Source organism: Giraffa tippelskirchi, chromosome 7, assembly GCF_054371585.1.
Source record: "Giraffa tippelskirchi isolate mGirTip1 chromosome 7, T2T-mGirTip1v1.2.pri, whole genome shotgun sequence".
NCBI lineage: Eukaryota > Metazoa > Chordata > Mammalia > Artiodactyla > Giraffidae > Giraffa > Giraffa tippelskirchi.
This window is the reverse complement of record NC_137281.1, coordinates 10,159,883-10,179,284: the sequence shown is the minus strand read 5'-3', so window position 1 is coordinate 10,179,284 and position 19,402 is coordinate 10,159,883. Positions and strand designations below refer to the sequence as shown.

At 54.0% G+C, this 19,402-nt stretch overlaps 1 protein-coding gene across 1 annotated transcript; it reads right to left on the bottom strand.

Moving 5' to 3' along the window:
- Positions 1 to 319: 319 nt before the first annotated feature.
- Positions 320 to 18,499, bottom strand: EXOC3L2 (exocyst complex component 3 like 2). Its single transcript, XM_081515764.1, has 11 exons — positions 17,977 to 18,499; positions 14,444 to 15,077; positions 12,762 to 12,873; positions 11,660 to 11,761; positions 11,464 to 11,564; positions 11,154 to 11,264; positions 9,539 to 9,674; positions 6,558 to 6,680; positions 5,940 to 6,095; positions 5,056 to 5,177; positions 320 to 2,853 (listed from the first exon to the last, which is right to left on the bottom strand). The coding sequence occupies exons 1-11, from the start codon at positions 18,497 to 18,499 to the stop codon at positions 2,571 to 2,573; spliced, it is 2,403 nt and encodes an 800-aa protein (XP_081371890.1). The 3' UTR covers positions 320 to 2,570.
- Between the last annotated feature and the right edge of the window lie 903 nt (positions 18,500 to 19,402).

Here is a 19,402-nt window from a genome sequence, read left to right as displayed (position 1 = left end):
CTGTAGCCCGCCAGGCTCCTCTGTCCATGGGATTCTCCAGGCAAGAATATTGGAGTGGGTTGCCATGCCCTCCTCCAGGGGATCTTCCTGACCCAGGGATTGAACCTGAATCTCTTATATCTACTATGTTGGCAGGCGAGTTCTTTACCACTAGCGCCACCTGAGAAGTCTGTCCATCAGCTGATACATGGATAAATACAATCTGGTATAGCCATACAGTGGAATGTTACCTGACAATGAAAAGAAATAATGTACTGACACATGCTACAACATGATGGATCTTGAAAATATTGTGCGAAGTGAAAGAAAACAGGCCCCCAAAAGTCACTTCTTTATTCACAGTAGCCAAGATATGGAAACAACTCAAATGTCCAGCAGCAGATGAGTGGATAAAGAAAATGTTGTAAAGCCATACAGTAGAATATTATTCAGCCTTAACAAAGAAATCCTTCCATTTGTGACGATCATGATGTGAAGTGAAATAAGCCAGTCAAAAAAGGACAAATTCTGCATGATTCCACTTACATGAGGTATTCAGAATACTCAAACTCTGGGGGTGAGGGAGGAACAGACTGGGAGTTTGGGGTTAGCAGATACAAATTACTACATACAAAACAGGGAAACAACAAGGTCCTACCATATAGCATAGGGAACTATATTTAATATCCTATAGTAAACCATAATGGGAAATATGAAAAGACTATGTATATAGATATGTGTAACTAAATCACTTTGCTGTGCAGCAGAAACTAACACAACATTGTAAGTCAACGATACTCTTCAATAGAAAATAATAAAAATTAAAATAATTCAGATTCATCAAAGTAGAGAACAGATGGGATGGGGGAGGGGGAGGGAGAGTTGTTTAATGAGCATACAGTTAGAGTTCAAAGATCTGATGTACAGCATTGTGACAATAGTTAACACCACTGTATTGTGCACTGAGAAATGTGTTAAGTGGGTAGATCTCACGTTGTGTTCTTAACACCCATACACACATATACACACACACAAAGACCCCATATTCTGTGATTCCATTTACACAAAAACGTTCCAGAACAGGCAGACCTCCAGAGAGAAAAAGGAGACCAGTGGTCACCAGAGCCTGAGAGGTATAGAGGGGTTGGGTTGATGGTTAAAGGGGTGCAGAGTTTCTTTAGGGGGGATGAAGTGTTCCCAAAATTGACTGCAGAGGTGACTGCACTGAACTGTGCACTTTAAATGGATGAATTCTCTGCTGTGTAAATTCTATTTCAATACAGCCATTTTTAAGTGGGGCACCAAAATCTTGAAAAAGAATCCTATCAAACTGAGATGAATACATCTTTCATTAAATGCCCACAAACCACAGCCGGTTCATTCCTCAACTCCCCACTTGTATAATTCATGACATTGAAAGTATCACTTTAGGATGTGAAGTGAGGGGCATATATCCTCTGGACATCTCACCTTGTCCTCGGCACAGAGAGGTTAAGCATTTCCTCAGAGAGGGACAGGAACTACAGCCCAGAGAGGGTCAGCTTCCTGCCTGGCATCACACAGCCCTGGGGCTCCAAGAGACTGTCAAACGTGAGTTCAAATGTGCGTGAGGTTCCAACCCCAGCCTCCACTCTGACCCCTGGCTGCCTCCTCCTTCCAACTTTGCAGAAAGAAAAAAAAAAAAAGCCATGCCAGGAAGCATCCATCATAGCCTGTCCAACTGGGCCGGAGGGGCAGGGGTCAGCAAGGAGGTGACCTCAAGGTCTCCGTGGGGACTAGGATCCGGCGGCAGGGCTGGGGGTGAGAGGCTGGAATTTTTCCCACCCTGAGATTTTCCTGCGTCAACCCAGGAGGGCGCCCTGGATGCCGCCAGCCCTGCCCCCAACCTCCTTCCTCTCTTGATACCGCTTCCCGCCTAAGGATGGGGGAGGGGGGTGTGCCAAGGTGGAACCACTGGGCCCAGGAGAGAAGGCACTTGGGGATGGACAAAATGAAGGTCGCTGGCCCAGAGAGGCCGAGGGCCTGCCGTAGAGTCACGCAGCCTCGGGGGCTTGGTGTAAATGGGGCGGCATGGCTGCTCCTGTCCTGCAGGGCCTCCCGCGGCCTCCACTCTTCTGCCCAGGAGTTGGACCCTAGCCCGGCCTTGGGTGTGTGAGAAGCCCTTGGCCCTGGGCCCTGCCCTGGGTCCTTCCTCCCCCCACACACTGGGGACTCAGCCCTTCCTTGTGTTAAATAGAAACCTCTTTATTCTAAGTATCGTACGTTCCTTAATACATTGGATTGAGGCCAGACCTTGAGGTGAGGGGAAAGGGGAAGGGCCTGGGATATTTGTGTACAGCCTTCCAAAACGCCACCCACCCCACGCTGGGCTGGGGAGGTGGTGCTGGGAACGGGCTTCATGGCCTTGGGAAAGTCCTTGCTCCTTCTAGCCCATTTCTCCTAGAAACAGAGAGTTTGGGGGTAGGGGAGAAGACCGCTAAGGTTCTTGCCAGCCCAAGGGTCTGCGGTGCCAGGCTGGGAGTCGAGTCGGGGGGGGGGGGATGGTCTGTCAGCAGCAAAGATGGGGGCACTGAGGTGGGGTTGGGAGAGTCTCAGCGTCGGGCCTGGGGCCGCCGTAATGGAGACGGAGCCGGAGGCCGAGGCCAGGGCAGGCAGGCCAGCCGGGAGAGGGGGAGGCGGCCCAGGAAGAGGGGGAGGCTGAGGCAGATAGGCGGCCGGGGCACAGGGATGTCTGCAAAGAAGGCACGGTCCCGAGGGGGGGACAGGGCTGCCACCTCGCAGAGTTCCAGGTCCCGGGTCACCGCCAGGATCTCCTGGCGGGCGGCTGTGTGGCGCAGACCACGGATGTCAAGAAGTGTTGCCACGTGCTTCTGCCTGGGGGTGGAGGAGGGGACAGGTGCATGGGGGCCTCCAGATACACTCCCAGCCCACCTGGGACACCCACCCCCCCAGCCGTCTTTTCCAGAACTTGTCTTAGTTCTGGAGCCCCTTTGCTCTCTCCAGATCCCTCCTCCATATCAGTTCCCCCTAGATCCTCCCTCCCCACCAACCCCCCTAGATCATGCCCTTCCCACCAGCTCCCCTAGATCCCACCAGCCCCCCTGCAGAACTTCCCTCCCAACCAGTTCCAAATCCCCCTACTCACAATGGGTTCCAGAACCCTCACCTCCAAAACCAGCACAAGAATCTTCCTCTTCATCCCATCTCAGCTCTTGATTAAAATAACCTTCTATCTTCACCCCTAGCTGAGCTCAGACCACTCCTGAATGACCATTCTGCTGCTCTCACGCCTGTTTCAGCTCTGGACTCAGTAGCAACCCTTAACTTCATCTTCACTTTCATATCACACGGCTCCACATCATCACTCAGATCTAGCCTGGAAGTGCTCACTCCCATCCCTATCCTAACCCTCACCTCACTCCAATACCCGGTCTAGAATATTCTCCACCACTGCTGTTTGGACTCTTGTCCAAATTCAACCTCAGAACACTCACTTCACCACTAGCCCATTCCTGGAATTGTTATCAAGCAATATTCTCCTCCAGAACTCCAAATTCACCTTGGGGACCCTCACTCCCACCAGAAACTGCTCAAAACTAACTCTATTCCACAATCCTCACCCCTAAATGCAACACATCGTAACCTTCCCTTCACCTGATCTCAGCTCCAGATCTCGGATCTAAAACTCAACTCCAGAACCACCATATTTCAATTCAATATCCTGCACCCAACATTCATTTCCAGAACTTTCATTTCAAACAAGGTTCTGGAGTCTTTACCACCCCCTTCAATCCAGCTCAGCATCTTCACCTGTCCACATTCCAAATTCAGAATCCCCGTAGCTCCCAAACACTCATCTAAAATGGAACTCAAGAAACTTCCAGCTCAAGTGAGCTGCAAAACGTGGCCCCCCGAACTCAGCTCTAGAACCCCTCCTCCCAGGCCAGCTGGAGACCTTTCAAACTTGGAGATGCAGCTGGTGGGCTGTATATCCAAGTTCAGATTCAAGTTCAGAAACCCCAGTCCGGCAGGAATGCTGGGACCCCTACTGCCATGCAACTCTGGGATGCTGTGCTTTCCCAAGGACACAAGTCCCACACCTCACAACCAGGACTATCCATCCTGAATCAGTTCCAGAGTCCTTACCTTCAGCCCTAAGTCCTGACCCGAAACCCAGCTGATGCGGTACTCCAGGGTCCTGTGGGGTGTGTCTCTCTGAATACAGAATGTCTGTCTGCCCGGCCAACGCTGTAGGACTACTGCCACCACCACGTTATGCGAGTGGCAGTGTTGTGTGGTGGTCAGGAGTACCAGCTTCAGAGCCTACTGTCTGGGTTCAAGTCCAAACTTGGCTGCTGGCTAGCTGTGACATTTGGGGTCAGCTAGTTAATTTCTACCTGCCTCCCATGGTGCTAAGCTCTCAGAGCTTGCCTTTTACTTGCAAAGAATTTCTAAAATAGCTTTCATTCTAAAATAACTCTTACTTATAGAGTGGGTGTGTGCGATGCTGTTTTAGGTCTGACCTAAGGACTCAATAAGCAAGAACTGGTGTTATCACTGCTGTCACCACAGATGATGGTAAATCATCCCCCGCTAATCATATGAAAAGAGAACTATTGTCCCCATGGATCAGAGGAGGAGACTGAGGCTCAGAGAGGATCACAGAGAAAGGAAGGAGTCCATCAGGACCTGAACGGCCCCTGCCACTATCCCACTGCGTGTGCGCCCGTGCGCCCCTCCGTGTCCCCGAGTCCCCCGCGGCTCCTCTGATGGGCCGGCCCTTCCTGCCGGCCGGGCGGCCCCGCGCCCCCCCCTGCCCCGGGCTTCCTGTGACTGCTTGTTTGTTTGTGAGCCCTGGTGGCGGCGGCGGCAGCGACGGCGGCGGCAGAAGGAGGGAAATCTTATTAATAATGCCCTGGTTTCCAGCAGGAAACGGCCGTCAGACACGCTCGCCGCCTCCCTCCCTCGCCCAAGAGGCAGGAAACGGACGGATATGCCAGGGCTCGCAGGAGACCTCGGCCCGGAGGCAGCGCCGGCAGAAAGGGACAGAGCGGCCGTGGGGGGTGGGGACCTCACCTGATGTCCGGGTAGTCCCGCACCAGCACCCCCACCTCCATCTGGATGCTCGGCGTGTCTTCCAGGCGGAGAACTTCGGCCAAACGGGGCACCACGGCGTCCAGCCACGAGGCCTGGGATTCCTGCAGTTAAGAGAGGACCTCGGGCTCACACCTCTCCCCCAGTCAACGTTTACCCTCTCGAAACCACCCTCTCCCGAGGCCTCGCCGGTTTTCTCGTCGGTAAAACCAGGCAGAGGGCGGGCTGTAGTCAGAGATTATCTGGAACCTTTGGAAATTTGAAGGAAAATCCGTAATATAATCTGTTTGTAGATAATTTGGGGCTCAGGAACAAAATGTTACCATTGGGGGAAACTGGACAAAGAATGCCAGCGATCTCTCTCTGCACTCTTATAACCACATGTGAATCTACAGTTATCTCCCCACAAATTACCAAGAAAATTCCAAGGACTCTAGGTTAGAAACTCCCGGGATAGCCTGAGTGAGACCCTTCCGGTCTTGCTGATTATAACTGGGAACAAATAAGATTTGCTGATTTTAAATGTTTGGGTTTGGGAGCGCTCAAGTTCTGAGTTTCTGTTGCATTTAGCGACTCTCTGTGCTCGTAATAATAGCTAATGTTCAGGATTCCAGGTCCCCTTTAACTGATCTAATCACCACAGCAACACATAGGGACCATTTTTTTCATTTGAGCCCAGAGTGAGCTCTCGCTAGGAGAAAGCGACTTTTTACCCGCAGAGGGCAGAGATCAGAGTGTTACAGTTGGGTACAAGTTGAGTGAGGGTCCCATTCTAAGCCCCACCCCGCCCCGCTATCGAGTCCCCGGATTCCCGGAAGCCAAGGTTTTCCTGGTTTTGGAGCCCCTCGCCCTCTGACCGCACTGACCAGCCGTCGAAACAGCCTCTCCAGCTGCGCGGCGTCCTCCCGGAGCCTCCCGGCCACGCGGCTGCGGGTCCGCGCGGAGCCACAGCGCAGGCGCCCGCGGAACAGGGGCCGTACGTACTCGACGAGCGCCCGCCGGTGCAGCTCGGCCACCAGCGCCTGGGGACCAGGGAAGCCGCGAGGGGGTGTGAGCCGCGGATGACCCTCTCTCCCCGCTTCCCACCCGCCCGCGCCCATTCTGGGTACCCAACGGGAACCCCTCCCCGCCCCCAGTCCCTCGGCAGTCCTCCTGACTCCTTATGGGGAACCCCTGTCCTGCTCCCTAATCAGCCCGCGAGCCCACCGGCCCCCAAAGGATGCCCCATCCCTCTCGGCTTTCTCCGGAGTTCCACCTCCCAGAGGCCCCAACCCTGCCGGCAACCCCCTCCCCCGCTACACCCCGATACCCGTGGGCACCCTCCGCGCAGACCTCAGATTGAGCGCCACCTATCTCTCCCTGATAGAGTTGCTCCCCACCTAGAAGAGGTCTCTCCCAGCGGAGCACTCTGGCTCCCCTCCGCCCCTCGCTCCACGGCCGCCCGGGTTCTACCCCGCACCCCTCCCTCGCCCGAGCAGACGCACCTGGTAAGGCTCATCCTGCATTCTGCGCAGCGCCAGGGCCTTAGCGCCCAGCGTGCCCACGATGCCATCCAGGGCCTCCGAGCTGCTCAGCCACTTCCTGCGCATCACCTTGCTAAAGTGCGGCTGGGTGGGACAGAGTGGGCAGAGGTTCGAGGCTCACCTCCTTTCCACCCTCTTTCTTCACTTAGCAATTCAATATTTGTTCCCCAAACTCTGCTCCTGCACAGTGCTGGGGACACAGCAGTGCCAGAGACAGTCCAGCCCTGCCTCCCTGGGGGCTCACAGTCCAGAAGGGGAGACGGACCCATTCCCAGGGAGTTAGGAAATCCAGAGGGGAATGGCTGAGTCAGCACAGAGAGTCAAGGAGGGCTTCCTGGAGGAGGGGTCCCCAGACCTGAAGCCCAGAAGATGGTCACTGATAGCCAAGTGAGGAGTGGGAGAGGGAGTGGCTGAATCCAGGGGAAAGCCAGTGTGAAGAAGATTTAGATTTCAGATGGGCCTGCAGGTCAGAGGGCCAGAAAGGTCGGTGTGGCTGGCAAAAGCATCTAGATAATTCACAGGCCCAATGCAAAGTGAAAATGGGAGACCTTTGTTCAAAAACAATTACTTAAGAGGCAGCAGAGCGTTAAAACAAGCTAAGGGCCAATCTAAGCAGGGAAGGAGTTAGGGTTAGCAAGGAGGGGGAAGGTCGTGGATGACTGCCCAGTGGACAGATGGGGCTGGTCAGGTGAATGGAGCAGAGCACACAAGCCTCCTGGGCTGCATGAGGGTCTCCAGATTTCTCCTGAGGGTACTGGGGACCCGTGGAAGGTTCTGAGCAGGAGAGGGAGCGGATCAGCTTTGTGCTTCACCGAGATGGCTGGGAGGGGGCAAGACTGAGGCAGAAATGAGGGGTCTGGAAGAAGGGGGAAGGGATGAGGAGGAGGCAAGGACAATACAGGTAGTAGATGCATAGGATGTAGTAGGTGGTCACCTGTTGGGGGAGGGGCGGGAGGCATCTAGATCCCAGAGGTGGGGTGGGGAGTGGGTCTGTCCCTGAGATGGAGGCTGGGAGGAGTGAGGGGAGGGAGATGCTGCTGTTGGGTGGACACTGGGAACGGGAGGCCCCAGACACCTTTGAGGTTGGTGTCCATGGGGGCCCGAAGCAGTATCCTATCCCATTCAGCCCTGCACCCCATTCCTGCTCTCTCATCCCACAGTAGCCCAGTTTTCTGATCCTCCAGAAATGAGGCCTGTGGGCTTTTGTTAGAAAGCAGGTGTGAATCAAACGAGCCAACGCTTTTAGTACAGGACTTGACTCAGGAAGTGTTGCTGTTGCTATGAACTCTGCACATTTATGAAGATCACAATGATCAGTACCTGAGAGCCAGGACTTGAGCTAAACACTTTATGGCCGCAAGCCCATTGCTTCCTCACAGCCATCTGAGAAGGCTGTGCCCATTTTCCAGATGAGCAGACAGAGACCCCAAGGGGAAAGCCATTTGCCCAAGACCCCCTACCTGGAAGTGGTACCACCAGACGTGGAATAAAGACTGTACCTAATTCCCCCACCACACTCGCTTACTTTCATTCCCATACTTGTCCATTCAGTCATTCAACAAACATTCTCTAACCTTTCCTGCATGGCCCAGCCCTGCGTGGATCACTGGGAATACATCGGGGAACTCTTGGGGACACAGCGCAAAATGAGATAAACAAAACTCCAAGCGCGTGATCATCATAAGCCATTGGGAGGAATCTGAATTCTGACCTGATATGTGATGATATTAAGGACTGATTGTTCCATTTGTTAGGTATGAGAGTGGCAGTGAATTGTGTTTGTTTAAAAAGGCCGGATTCCTTATCTTTTTGCAGATACAGGTTGAAGTGCTGATGGATGAAGACAGGATGTCAAGGATGTGCTTTAACAGAATCCAGTGGGCAGGAGAGGTGGGGGGAGAGGTGGAGCTGATGCTTGCTGGAGCTGGTCCACGGGAGGTCATTCTGCCGACTTTTGTGTACGTTTGAAATTTTCCATTACAAGAAAGTTATTTTAGAAACATTCCAACAAATCCTTGCCCTTGAGAAGCTAACATTCCAATAGGAGGAGACAGATTGGAAAGAAAAAAAAAAACAAAGGATATAGCATGGCAGGTAGTGATAAGTGCTTTGGAGACAAACAGAGCCTGGAGGGGAGAGGGGTGTGGGAGTCTCAGGGGGTTTCTATTTTAAATAGGAGAGTCAGAGGAGGTCCTTCTGAGAAGGTGACATTTGAGTCAAAACGTGAAAGAGGTGAGAGAAGGAGCTCTGGGCCTATTGAGGAAAGAAAAGTCCAGGCAGGTGCAAAGGTTCTGAAGTTGGAATGTGTCTGACACATGAAGGAGCGGCTGGCGGGTGGATGTGGCTGGAGTGGAATAAGCAAGGAGGGAAGCGGGAGGAGATGAGGTCAGAGAGGGAAAGGGTAGACCATCCAGGCCGTTGGGGGGCCACAGCGAGGACCTTGGCTTTTGCCCAGAGTGAGCAGGGAGCCGTGGAGGGTTCTAAGCAGAGGTGGGACACAACCTGATACACAACGTGGACAGAGCACAAATTACAACCAGGGACACGCACAACTCTCACTTCTGTTGCCCGGTGTTCCCACCGGCCCCCCACTCCTGTCTCTGAACCTCATTCCCTCTGTGCATGTGCAGGAGCCCAGAGACGAGTAAATGGGGCTCTTGGGACTAGGAGAGGCTGGGCAGGGATTTGGGGGGACCTCAGTGAGGAGGAGCTCCACCCAGTCTCCAAGGCCCCTTCCCACTGATGGCTATCCTCCCCCTGACCATGTCCTCCTGCCTCTTCCTTCCTGCACCCCCCACCCCCCTAAACCACCCAGATATAGCCGTTACCCCACCCACCCCCTCTGCTTCCCGAACACTGAGTCATGGGCCGAAAGGAGCTGCAGGATGATGAGGTGGGGTCAACCCCTTGCCCTGGCCCCACGCCAGCCCACCGCCTCTCACCTGCAGCTCCTGGAACAGCAGGTCAGTCAGGACGCGGTGGCAGAGTCGGATCACGCGGTCCAGAGCGCTGGCTGCCGCTTCCCTGGCCGGCTCACTCTCAGGAGGCCCCACTCGGGCCAGGCGCTCCGCCAGAGCCCTGCGGGGATCCATGGAACCAAATGTCGTGGACCCCAACATCTCAACCCAACTGTCTGGACCTGTCTCCCCTTAGACGGACCCTATTTTGTGGGGCACAGGGGTGACGGGTCAGAGGGGGAGCTGGCGGAAGTCAGGGGCTCTGGGGAGGGCCTGGGGTGAGAAATATCAGGGGATGTCTGGAGGGTTGGGGATTTGGGGGGCTCTGTGGACTGTCTAGGAGTCTAGGGGGATGTAGTGGGGAGGAAGTGGTCTCTCTGGGTCTGTTTCTTTTGGTGCTTTCTGGGTGAGAGTGGGGAGACCTCCATCCTAAAAGTCTGTGATTCTAAAGGACTATAATTCTAAAATTCTACCTTTCTCATTTTCTGTCATTTTAACAATTGATGACCATCTCCATCACTGAAAGGAGAATAACCTGGTTTGGAGGGCACTTGGCACTTTCTGCCCAAATTCCAGAAGACCCCCTTCTGAGAGCATATCCCTGAGTCCCCACACTTGTGCCAGGTTTTTCTCTACAAAAGAGTGGAGGCCACTGTCCACCCACTGCGGACAGATTAAATGAATGATGGTAGATCCAGACAGTGGACAACAGTTCAGATATGAAGGAGGAAAGTGGGAACTCCTCAGGTGCTCACAGAAAGACCACCAAGGTGCAAAAGCAGAAAGGACAAAGTGTGTTCAATATCCTACTATTTGTATTTTGGGGGAGTCATCCCCCACCCCTTTTTTGGCTATGATGCAAGGCATGTGCATGTGGGATCTTAGTTCTCCACTAGGGATCGAAACTTTGTCCCCTGCAGTGGAAACGCAGAGTCTTAACTGCCAGGAATGTCCCTGTATTTCTTTTTTTTTCTTTTTTAAGGGAAGGAATAATGTGTATGCACATAGTAATATATTTACTTGTGTAGGTATGAAATATGCATATGCATGCATATCTATGCATATGCATGAAGTGTGCCTCTGCATATATACACTTATTTACACATATTTACTGGTAAATGTATCAAATACCCCTGCAAAGATATGGGAGACGTTAGTAATAAACTGGACCAGAGGAGTAACGGAGGGAAGCTTTTCATTGTTTGCCCTATTGTATCTTGAATGCATTCCCAATTTTAAAAATTCAGTTACAAGTAAGTCAATAAAAAGGGAAGTAATATAACTGAATCACTTTGCTGTGCAGCAGAAATTAACACAACATTGTAAATCAACTATACAAGTAAGATAAAAACATTAAAAAAAATGTAATTCCTAGAGTCTGGCTTCTAGGTTCCTATAATTCCAACACCCCCAGGTTTTCATTACTCTATAATCTAGTGATGCTGTGGTTCTTTCTAGGACTCCCAGGTTTTAGGATTCTCAGGTCCCCTGTATATGCCTCTCGGGGCCAGGTGTGCAGTCCCCACCCAGGATCCAGGCACCCCAGTTGAGCTTGTCACCCTGGACTGGCGTCTCCCCCATACCCTGTGGATGCTCTCACCTCAGAGGGGGGCCGCAGTTGACCAGGGAGATGGTCCTGCTGATGTAGGTGTCGGGGGGCAGCTCGTGGACTCCTGGGTTCTCATGGAATCGCTCCACGCGCTGCTGGAAGCTGGTGGGAGGAGAAAGCAGAAATGGCAGACAGATGGAGCACCACAGGATAAGGGTCCCTAGCTGGGCAGTCAGCTCTGCAAAACCTGTGATCCCTATAGAGGTGCCCCTGCCCATCTTGACTTGATTCGCTTTCATCTGTCCTCTCTCTGTTGGATCCCGGGTCCAGATGCCCACCCCCCACCCCCAGTCCTCTGTACCTCTGCAGAAACTCTGCCAGCCCTCCTAGGCAGCAGTGGGCCATCCGCTCCCCAAACTCCTGGCTGATGCGGGGCGCTCGCTCTGTGTGCTCTTCCAGCAGCTGCATGGTCCAGGGGGGTGAGAAGGGGGTGAGGAGGGAGCCAGGTCCCAGTTTCCCACCCCGGCTGATTCTCCCTCCTCTTCCCCACCCCGTACCTCACACACGTCCTGGGCCAGGTTGCTGGACCAGTCCTCTGTGCTCCCCCAGTGCTCCCCATCCTCCTGCAGCACTCGAAGCAGGGCTGCCCGTGTCTGAGCCTGGAGGAGGGTGGAGGCAAGAGTCAGAACCCCTGGAGCCTCTCCCACCACGATCCCATCCCCATACCTTAGGCCCCAGCAGGTCTGGAGTCTACCTGTGAGCTCATCAAGGTAACACCGGAGAGAGGGGCTGGCCCAGAAAACTGCCCCAGCCCTTTCCATTCCTAAGCCTACAATTTGGCGCCTGATATTAAGAGTCTGTGGTTTTAAGGCATCTCCATCTAATAGCCAGAGGGCTTGAGGGTTTATTCTCTCATTATCTGATGATTCTAAGACTCTCCTCTCAGGTTCTGCAAAACAGTTCACTCAGGGTTTCCAAATTCTGTGAGTTAAGAATTCCAAGAATCTGAGGTTCTCAGGTTTACACATCTCTGATTCTCTAGTCCTGTGCTGTCTTCAGTTCAGTGAGTCTGAGAATCTAGACTTGTTCAAGTCTAAACTTCAAAGCTTCAAGTTTAGAATAGAACTAATCAGAATCAGAATTGCAACTAGAATTAGAGTTGCAAAGATTCTGATTTCTGTGGCTGAGGCAGGACTGGCTTTTAGACACAGCCGTGGCTGGGATGAGTGTTTACAGCAGGGCCATTATGCTTAGTGGTAACTATGCCCGGCCAGTTATTAAGCATGTTTATTTACTATCAGTCCTGTTTATATGCAGAGATGTTTTGATGCCCTCTTTCTATGAGTCCTTGGGTCTGTGAGCTGAGGTCCTGTGACTGACTCTGTCTTGCTGTAAGATTTGAAGTGTCCGAATATATTGAACCTTTACCGAGTGTCCCTATGCCCGGCTGGGTGCTTGAGATACACTGAACATGAGACAGAATTGATCAGTACAGGCTTACATTTCTGTCTTTTGGACAGAACTCAGAAGTCCATAAAGGGAAAAGGGAGATGGAAATAGGGAAAGGGGGAGGGAAGAGGCCCCCCAAGCCTAGTGTAACCCCTCTCTCTCTGCAGAGTGCCTCCCTCTCCCTGATGACCAATGCCAAGTTCTGGGTACCTTCACGTCTGTGACACATTCATCTTCCAAGCCACGAAGGGTGCCGGGTGACAGAAGGGGCCCCAGCTCCCCATTCTCCAGGGCAACCATGTCCACCAGACCTAGGACCTCTCTAGGGGTGGGGGAAAGAGACAGGGGGTCTGTGAGAGCTGGGGCTGCACAACTGAACCCCTCCCCACACCCATCCCTTCACACTCTGTGTTTGTGACCTGAGCCACTCCCTTCCTCCCTTGGGGCCAGCTTTGCTCATCCCTCAAAGGAAGTCTCTGGAATTGTTGCTCCCTTGGCTCCAGCTCTCTGAGTCAGCTCCCTGATGGATGGTGTCCGGGCAAGACTTGGAGGGATCAAGTCCAGACGTGACAATCTGGCACGCAAGGTCTCACCCACCAGAGGTTCACAGGACAGAAGCTCCCTTCCACTTCCACCCATAGTCCCTACGGCCCCGCCCCTAGTCCCCACGGCCTCGCTTTGCCTGGTAGGCCACCCCCGTCAGCCCTCACTCCTGGCTTCTGCCCTTCTGCATGCCCCAGCCTGTGCTATGCCATCACTCTCCCCACACTTCCCCACCACCCCCACACACAGCAGCCTTTGGCTCATGGGATCCCCTCAGCCAGAAGCCCCATCTCCCTGCAAGTCAGACTTAACATCTTGACATCCCAGGCTCCCTATTCTGCCTCCCCTCTGACGGTCGGCATGAACAGATATTCCCAAATGGGATGTGGGTTGGGGGTAACTTGCCTTACTATTCTTGTGTCAGCACCCTGATTTTGATGAGGAACCACCCACTCCCTCTCCTTCCAGTGTGTGGTTTGGGTGTGGCTGATCCCTTTTCCCTGGAGCCCGTAGTGACCCAGTTATTGCTAATCATGGTATTCCATCCTCTGGCCACAAGAATGGAATGATTTAAGGTCCAAAGGCTCGATCGTTATAAAATTCTAGGACTGGAAGTGTCAATGGTACTCAGGTTCTAGATGCTAAGATTATAGAATTCAAGGGGCTAAAACTGTGAAGGATCAACAGTGTCAAAGTTCTAGGATCCAAAGAGGGGATGGGGAATTTCCTAGTGGTCTAGTGGTTAGGACTCTTGAGCTTTTACAGATGAGGGCAGGTTCAGTCCCTGGTCAGGGATTTAAGATCCCACAAGCCTTATATGCCAGACCAAAAAAAAACCCCCAAAAAACTAAGGTATAGGACTCAAAGGCTCATCAGTGCCAAGGTTTTAGAATTGAAAATGTCATCAATTCTAAAGTTCTAAGATTGGAAGAGTGATCGGTGCTAGTGAGCTAGAGAGCTGTATGGGTTCTAGAATTCTAAGGGTCAACAGTGCCAAGATTTCAGGAGGACAAGGGTCACTGGTGCTAAGATTCTCGGATTAGAAGGGTGGGCAGTGCTAAAATTCTAAGAGTGCAAGTGTTGAGGACTCTAAGGTTCCTGGCTGGTACTAAGGTTCTAGGATCAGAAGGCTTCCTGTTGCTGAATTCTAGCGTAGGAAACGTGCTGAGCCATAACATTCTCGGACTGTAAATGTCACCAGTGCCGAGTCTGGAAGGGTCAAAGATGTTGAAGTTCTAGGATTGAAAGTCCAGGGTCTTTAGGATCTGAAAAGGCTGGGACTGGGACGGGGTGGAGGGAGGGGTGTTCTACGCGGCTTCGGGGCAGCTGATCGCTGGTCCCCAGCTCACCTGGGGTACACCTGATTGTGCCAGTGCAGCAGCGCGTAGCGGTCGGCCAGCGGCAGCCTCCGGCGGGCGGCGGCCCCGATCCACTCGGCCAGCGCTCCGTGGTAGCCGCGCAGGTAGATGCCGAAGGCGCCCAGGCCGGCTGGGTAGGAAGGCGCCAGGCGGCCCCGCACGACGCCCATGTCCTCCAGCAGCCGTCCCCGCAGCGCCTCCAGCTGCCCGGCCAGGCCCCCGGGCGCCCCGGGCGCCGCCGCCTCTAAGCGCTCCCGGGCCGCGCGCGCCACCGCCTCGGCCCAGCGGGCGCGCAGCTTGCGGGCAGCCTCGGGTCCCCGGCGCCCGTCGGCCGCCTCCTCCTGCACCAACACCTGGCCCAGCTGCGCCACGGCGCCGGCCCCAGCGCCCGCGCCCAGCCCGGGGCCCGCTAGCGTCTCGCGCACCAGCGCCCACATCTCGCGCTGCAGGGCCTCGTAGAGCAGAGCCACGTCCCGCGCCCGGCGGCCGCCGCCCGCGCTCTCGGCCTTGGGCGGCCCGGGCGCGCCGCCCCCCGACGACGCCAGCTCTTCGGCCTCTAGCTCCAAGATGTGCTCGTCGGCCCGCGCGAGCTCACGCTGCTGGATCAAACTCAGGATCTCCAACACTGTGGGCGCAAAGCGGGCGATCAGGGGCTGGAAAACGGGGCGGAAGGGGGCGAAAATGGGAAAGGGTGGGAGGCGAGGGGGAGAAGGTTAGGGGTGGTGAGGGGATGGGGGCAGAGGTGGAGGAGGAGGTCAAGGGAGGAAGGTGAAGAGAATGGAGAGAATGAGGAGAGGGGTCAGGACTTGGGGAGGGGAGGATGGGGGAGAGGGGATGAAGGAAGGGGAGAGAGAGAGAGTCAGGAAAAGGAGGAGACAGGAGAGGGTTGGGGAGGCAAGAGGGGGTTTGGTGATGGGAGAGGGAGCCTGGACATGAGAAGGAGGTCAAAAGACTAGAGGGTATCTAATTAGGAAGAGGATAAGATGGGGGAGTCAGAGGAAGATGGGGGTAGGGTTTGAGGAAGAAGGAAAGGATTAGGGCTTGCGGTAAGGGGTCAGGGCTCCGAAGAGAGTATCAGGGGGTGGGTTAGGATATGAGGAGGGGTCAGGGGAGTTGAGGGCGGATAGGATAGAAAAAGTGCATCAAGATTTTAAAAAAAGGCATCAGAGAAAGTGGAGAGGCTGAGGGAGGACAGTCAGATCCAGGTGAGGGGAGAGATGTGGGCTTGGAGGTGGGAGGAGGATGCGAGGACCAGAGGTGGGGCTTTTGGGATGCAGACAACTGTGGGGGTGATCTGCCTCTCTGGTGATTTCACACTCCCCCAGGAGAGGGGAGTCCTCTGAGGGCTTGCAAGGCCTCTGAGTGTAGGCAGAAGCAGGGTCCCAGTGGCCCAGGGTTACCCCCAACACCTCCCCCCACTCCCCTTCCTCCCTGGCAGAGAAACTATTTCCTGGCCAGTGCTATTTCTGCCCATCCGTTTCCAGAAGGCGGGGGCTCCACTCACCCGCTTTGCACCTCCCTGCAGTGCCCTCCCAGTCCCTAGGGCGCCAGGCTGAAATAGCTTCTGATGCAGGATGTGGAAGGCATCAGAGGATGAAGAAAGGGGACTCTGGTGCTGGGGCAGCAAGGGCTGTCCGTGGCGGGAGGCCAGGGGTGGGGGTCGGGGAATAGAGACAGGGCTTGAATGAAGGTGGGGATTGGAACAGGGTTGGGGTTGGGATGGAGTGTCAGGGTTGGGGCTGGAGATGAGGATGGGGTGAAGGCGGGGTGAAGGCGGGGGTTGGGATGCAGGAGTTTAGGATGAGAGCGAGGTTGGTGCTGAAATCTGAAGAGGGAGGTCGGAAAGGAATTGAGGATGACATCTGGGCTTTGGGGTAAGGATGGGGTTGGAGATGAGTTTAGGTGAAAGCTGAGGATGGAAAGAAGGAGGTGAGTTTGAAGAAGTCTGGAGATGAGCTGGGGTTAGGAATGTGGAGTGCTGAAGTTGGAGGTTGGAAGTGGGGGATTAGGATTGGGACTGAGAGGTTGAGTTTGGGTTAAGGTTGAAAATGAGGGCTGGGAAGTTGGGGAGGTGAGTGGGGTTGAAGGGGGACACTGAGACAGACCTGGGGTTGGGGGTTGGGAGTGAGATGGAAGAGAGGAAAGAGTTGTACACAGGGATGGGACTGAGAATGGGATGAGAGGAAAGCAACGGGCCATGGCACGGGACTGGACCTCTTGGCAGTTGTCATGATGTTGGGCATAGCTATCAGGTTAAAGATGGCATTTGGAAAAAGGGATGGGTTGAGAATAAGCATGTGGATATGTCTCAGGGTGGAGACGGATGATGGGGTTGGAATAAGGGTGACTGGAAACCAGAAAGGCACTGAGGAAAACATTGGGGTTTGGGGTACAGCTGGGGTTGAGGATACAGCTAGAGTGGCGTTATGAGTTGAATTGTGTTTGTTCCCCCCCACCTCAAAAAAAAAAAGATATGTGAAGCCCTAACCCTTAATATCTCAGAATGGGATCTTATTTGGAAATAAGTCATTTGCAGAGGTCATCAAGTTAAAATTGGATCACAGGGTGGGCCCTGATCCAGTGTGACTGTTGTCTTTGTAAGAAGGGAAATTTGGACACCAAGACCGACAGGCACAGAGGAGAAGATGATGTGAAGGTAGAGAAGGCCACAGGCAGATGGAAGGTGGGAGGGATGCAGCTACAAAGCTAGAAATGCCCAGCGAAGTGCCAGAAGTTGGCAGAGGCAAGGCAGGTCTCCGAGTGAGTGTGGCCCTGCCAACACCTTGATTTCAGACCTGTTCAACTGCAAGAGAATAAACGTCTGCTGTCTTAAGTCAGCCAGTTTGTGTACTAACAGGAAACTAACCCAGGTGGTGGTGGGTTTGGGGGGATGCAGCTGGGAGATGGAGGGAGACATCAGGCATGGGGGTGAGCTTGAAGATGCACAAGTGGAAGTAGGGATGAAGTTGAAGGTGGAGGCTGGGGCTGGGGGTTTAGGATTGGGGTGGAGTTAGGGTTGGGGTTCAGAGTGGGATGGAAGAAGAGAAGAGGTTGATGATGAAGGAGGAGGTTGAGGTGGAGGTTGGAGTTTGGGGCCAGAATTAGGGCTAAGGATGAGAATGGGGTGGACTGTGGAGGTTAGGGAGGGGTTTAAGGTCAAGGTCAAATATGGATACTTTGAAAGGAGATGGGATTGAGGCTGAATTTGAGGGGAGTAAGTGAAAGACGATTGAAACTGGAGACAGGGAGGAGGTTGGAGGAGATAAGACCAGAGTTGGTGATTCGATTGTCTTTGGACAATGGGGCAAGGTTGAAGGCGGCAGGTAGTGAGCAGGACAGATTGGGGCTGGGAGTGGAGATGGGGCTGAAGCTGGAGCTTGATGATGGAGATTAGGACTGCAGGAGGGACCGGCTGGCCCTGTCCATGGAGGTGGGCGGATGGAAATTGGAGACGTGAATGGAAATGAGGTCACAGGTAGAGACACCGTGATTCTCCCAGGTCTGGGCCAGGGCTCCCAACTCACCTGACAAGGGCTCTTTCACCTTTGGGGGCTCTGGGACCTTGGGCGGGGGTTCGGGAGCCGCCTCACCTGCGGGCACCACCCTCTCAGCCAGTGATGCCCGCCGGGGCTTGGGCCCACGCCCCAGTCTCAGGAAGGCCAGTCTCCGTGCAGCCTCTCCAGCCGCCTCCTCGTCGCCCTGGGCTCGGATCCCCTGAAGCCTGGCCAGGAGGCCGAAATCTGCTGAGCTCCTGCGAATCCCTGGTGACAGCACCCGGCCCAGGAAAGAGCGAGGCTGCCCATCCCCGGGGCTGCCCACCCGCCGGCCAGGGGTTTTGCCCAGCCGGAAGGGGGACAGGCCTGCCAGCTTCTCCAGGGTGGCTCGGCGGCGACATGACGTTCCATTGGGCAGGGCCCCCAGCTCCCCAGCCTCCTCTTCCTCCAGTCCTGAGACTTCCTCAAAGGGGTTCCGAGAGGACCTCAGAGGCAGTGTGCCTGCCCGGGGCACCTTAGAGTCTGCCACCCCTAGGCTCTTCAGGATGGGCATTTTGACAGGAGAGGACCTGGGGGTGGGAGGGGGGAATGGACCATCGGTATTGTTGGTGACAGGTGGCATTGATGACAGTGCCTTTGTGTACCCAGCACTTTGAAGCATGTGTGCCAAGCACTGATCTGAGCACTTACACACCCCTAGAATCTGCACAACTTCATGAGGTGAGCACTGTCACTATGCCCATTTTGCAGATGAGGAAACTGAGGCTCATAAGAGCCTAATGTCCCATGGTGATTCAGGGACAAAGCTGGGATCCAGAGCCAGGCCTGTCTGATTCTAGATCCTGGGTTCTGTCCCCAGAGCACTGGCATTCAGACCCTTCCCCTACCTCACTCCTTCCCTGGGATCCTCCTATTCCAGGAGAAAACAGGCTGAGAGGGGAAGGTCCCCTCCTGCATGGGGACCCAGACCGCACCCCACCATCCATCCAGGCATCCTGTTCACACTCTTGGGCACCTTCATCTCCTCCTCCATCCAGTCAGTACTCCTGTAACCTCTACCCAATTCATTCCTCCAGCAAACTTTTACTGGGAAAGATCCAGAACAAGCAAATCCATAGAGACAGAAAGATGAGTGATTGCCAGTGACTCGGAGAAAGGGACTAGGGCCTGACCACTTAATGGGTACAGGGTTTCCTCTTAGAGGGATGGAGATGTTCTGGAATTTGTGGTGACATTTGACCAACCTTGTGAATATACGAGATGCCACTGAACTGTACACTTTAAAATGGCTAATATGGTAAATTTAATGTATAGATTTTACCACACACACACATACATGCACACATGTACACACACACACACACACACACACACTTATTAGGTATTTGTATCAGTCCAGCCCTGTACAGGCACTGAGGACATAGTGGTGGCCAAGGCAGACCCAGTCTCTGCCCCG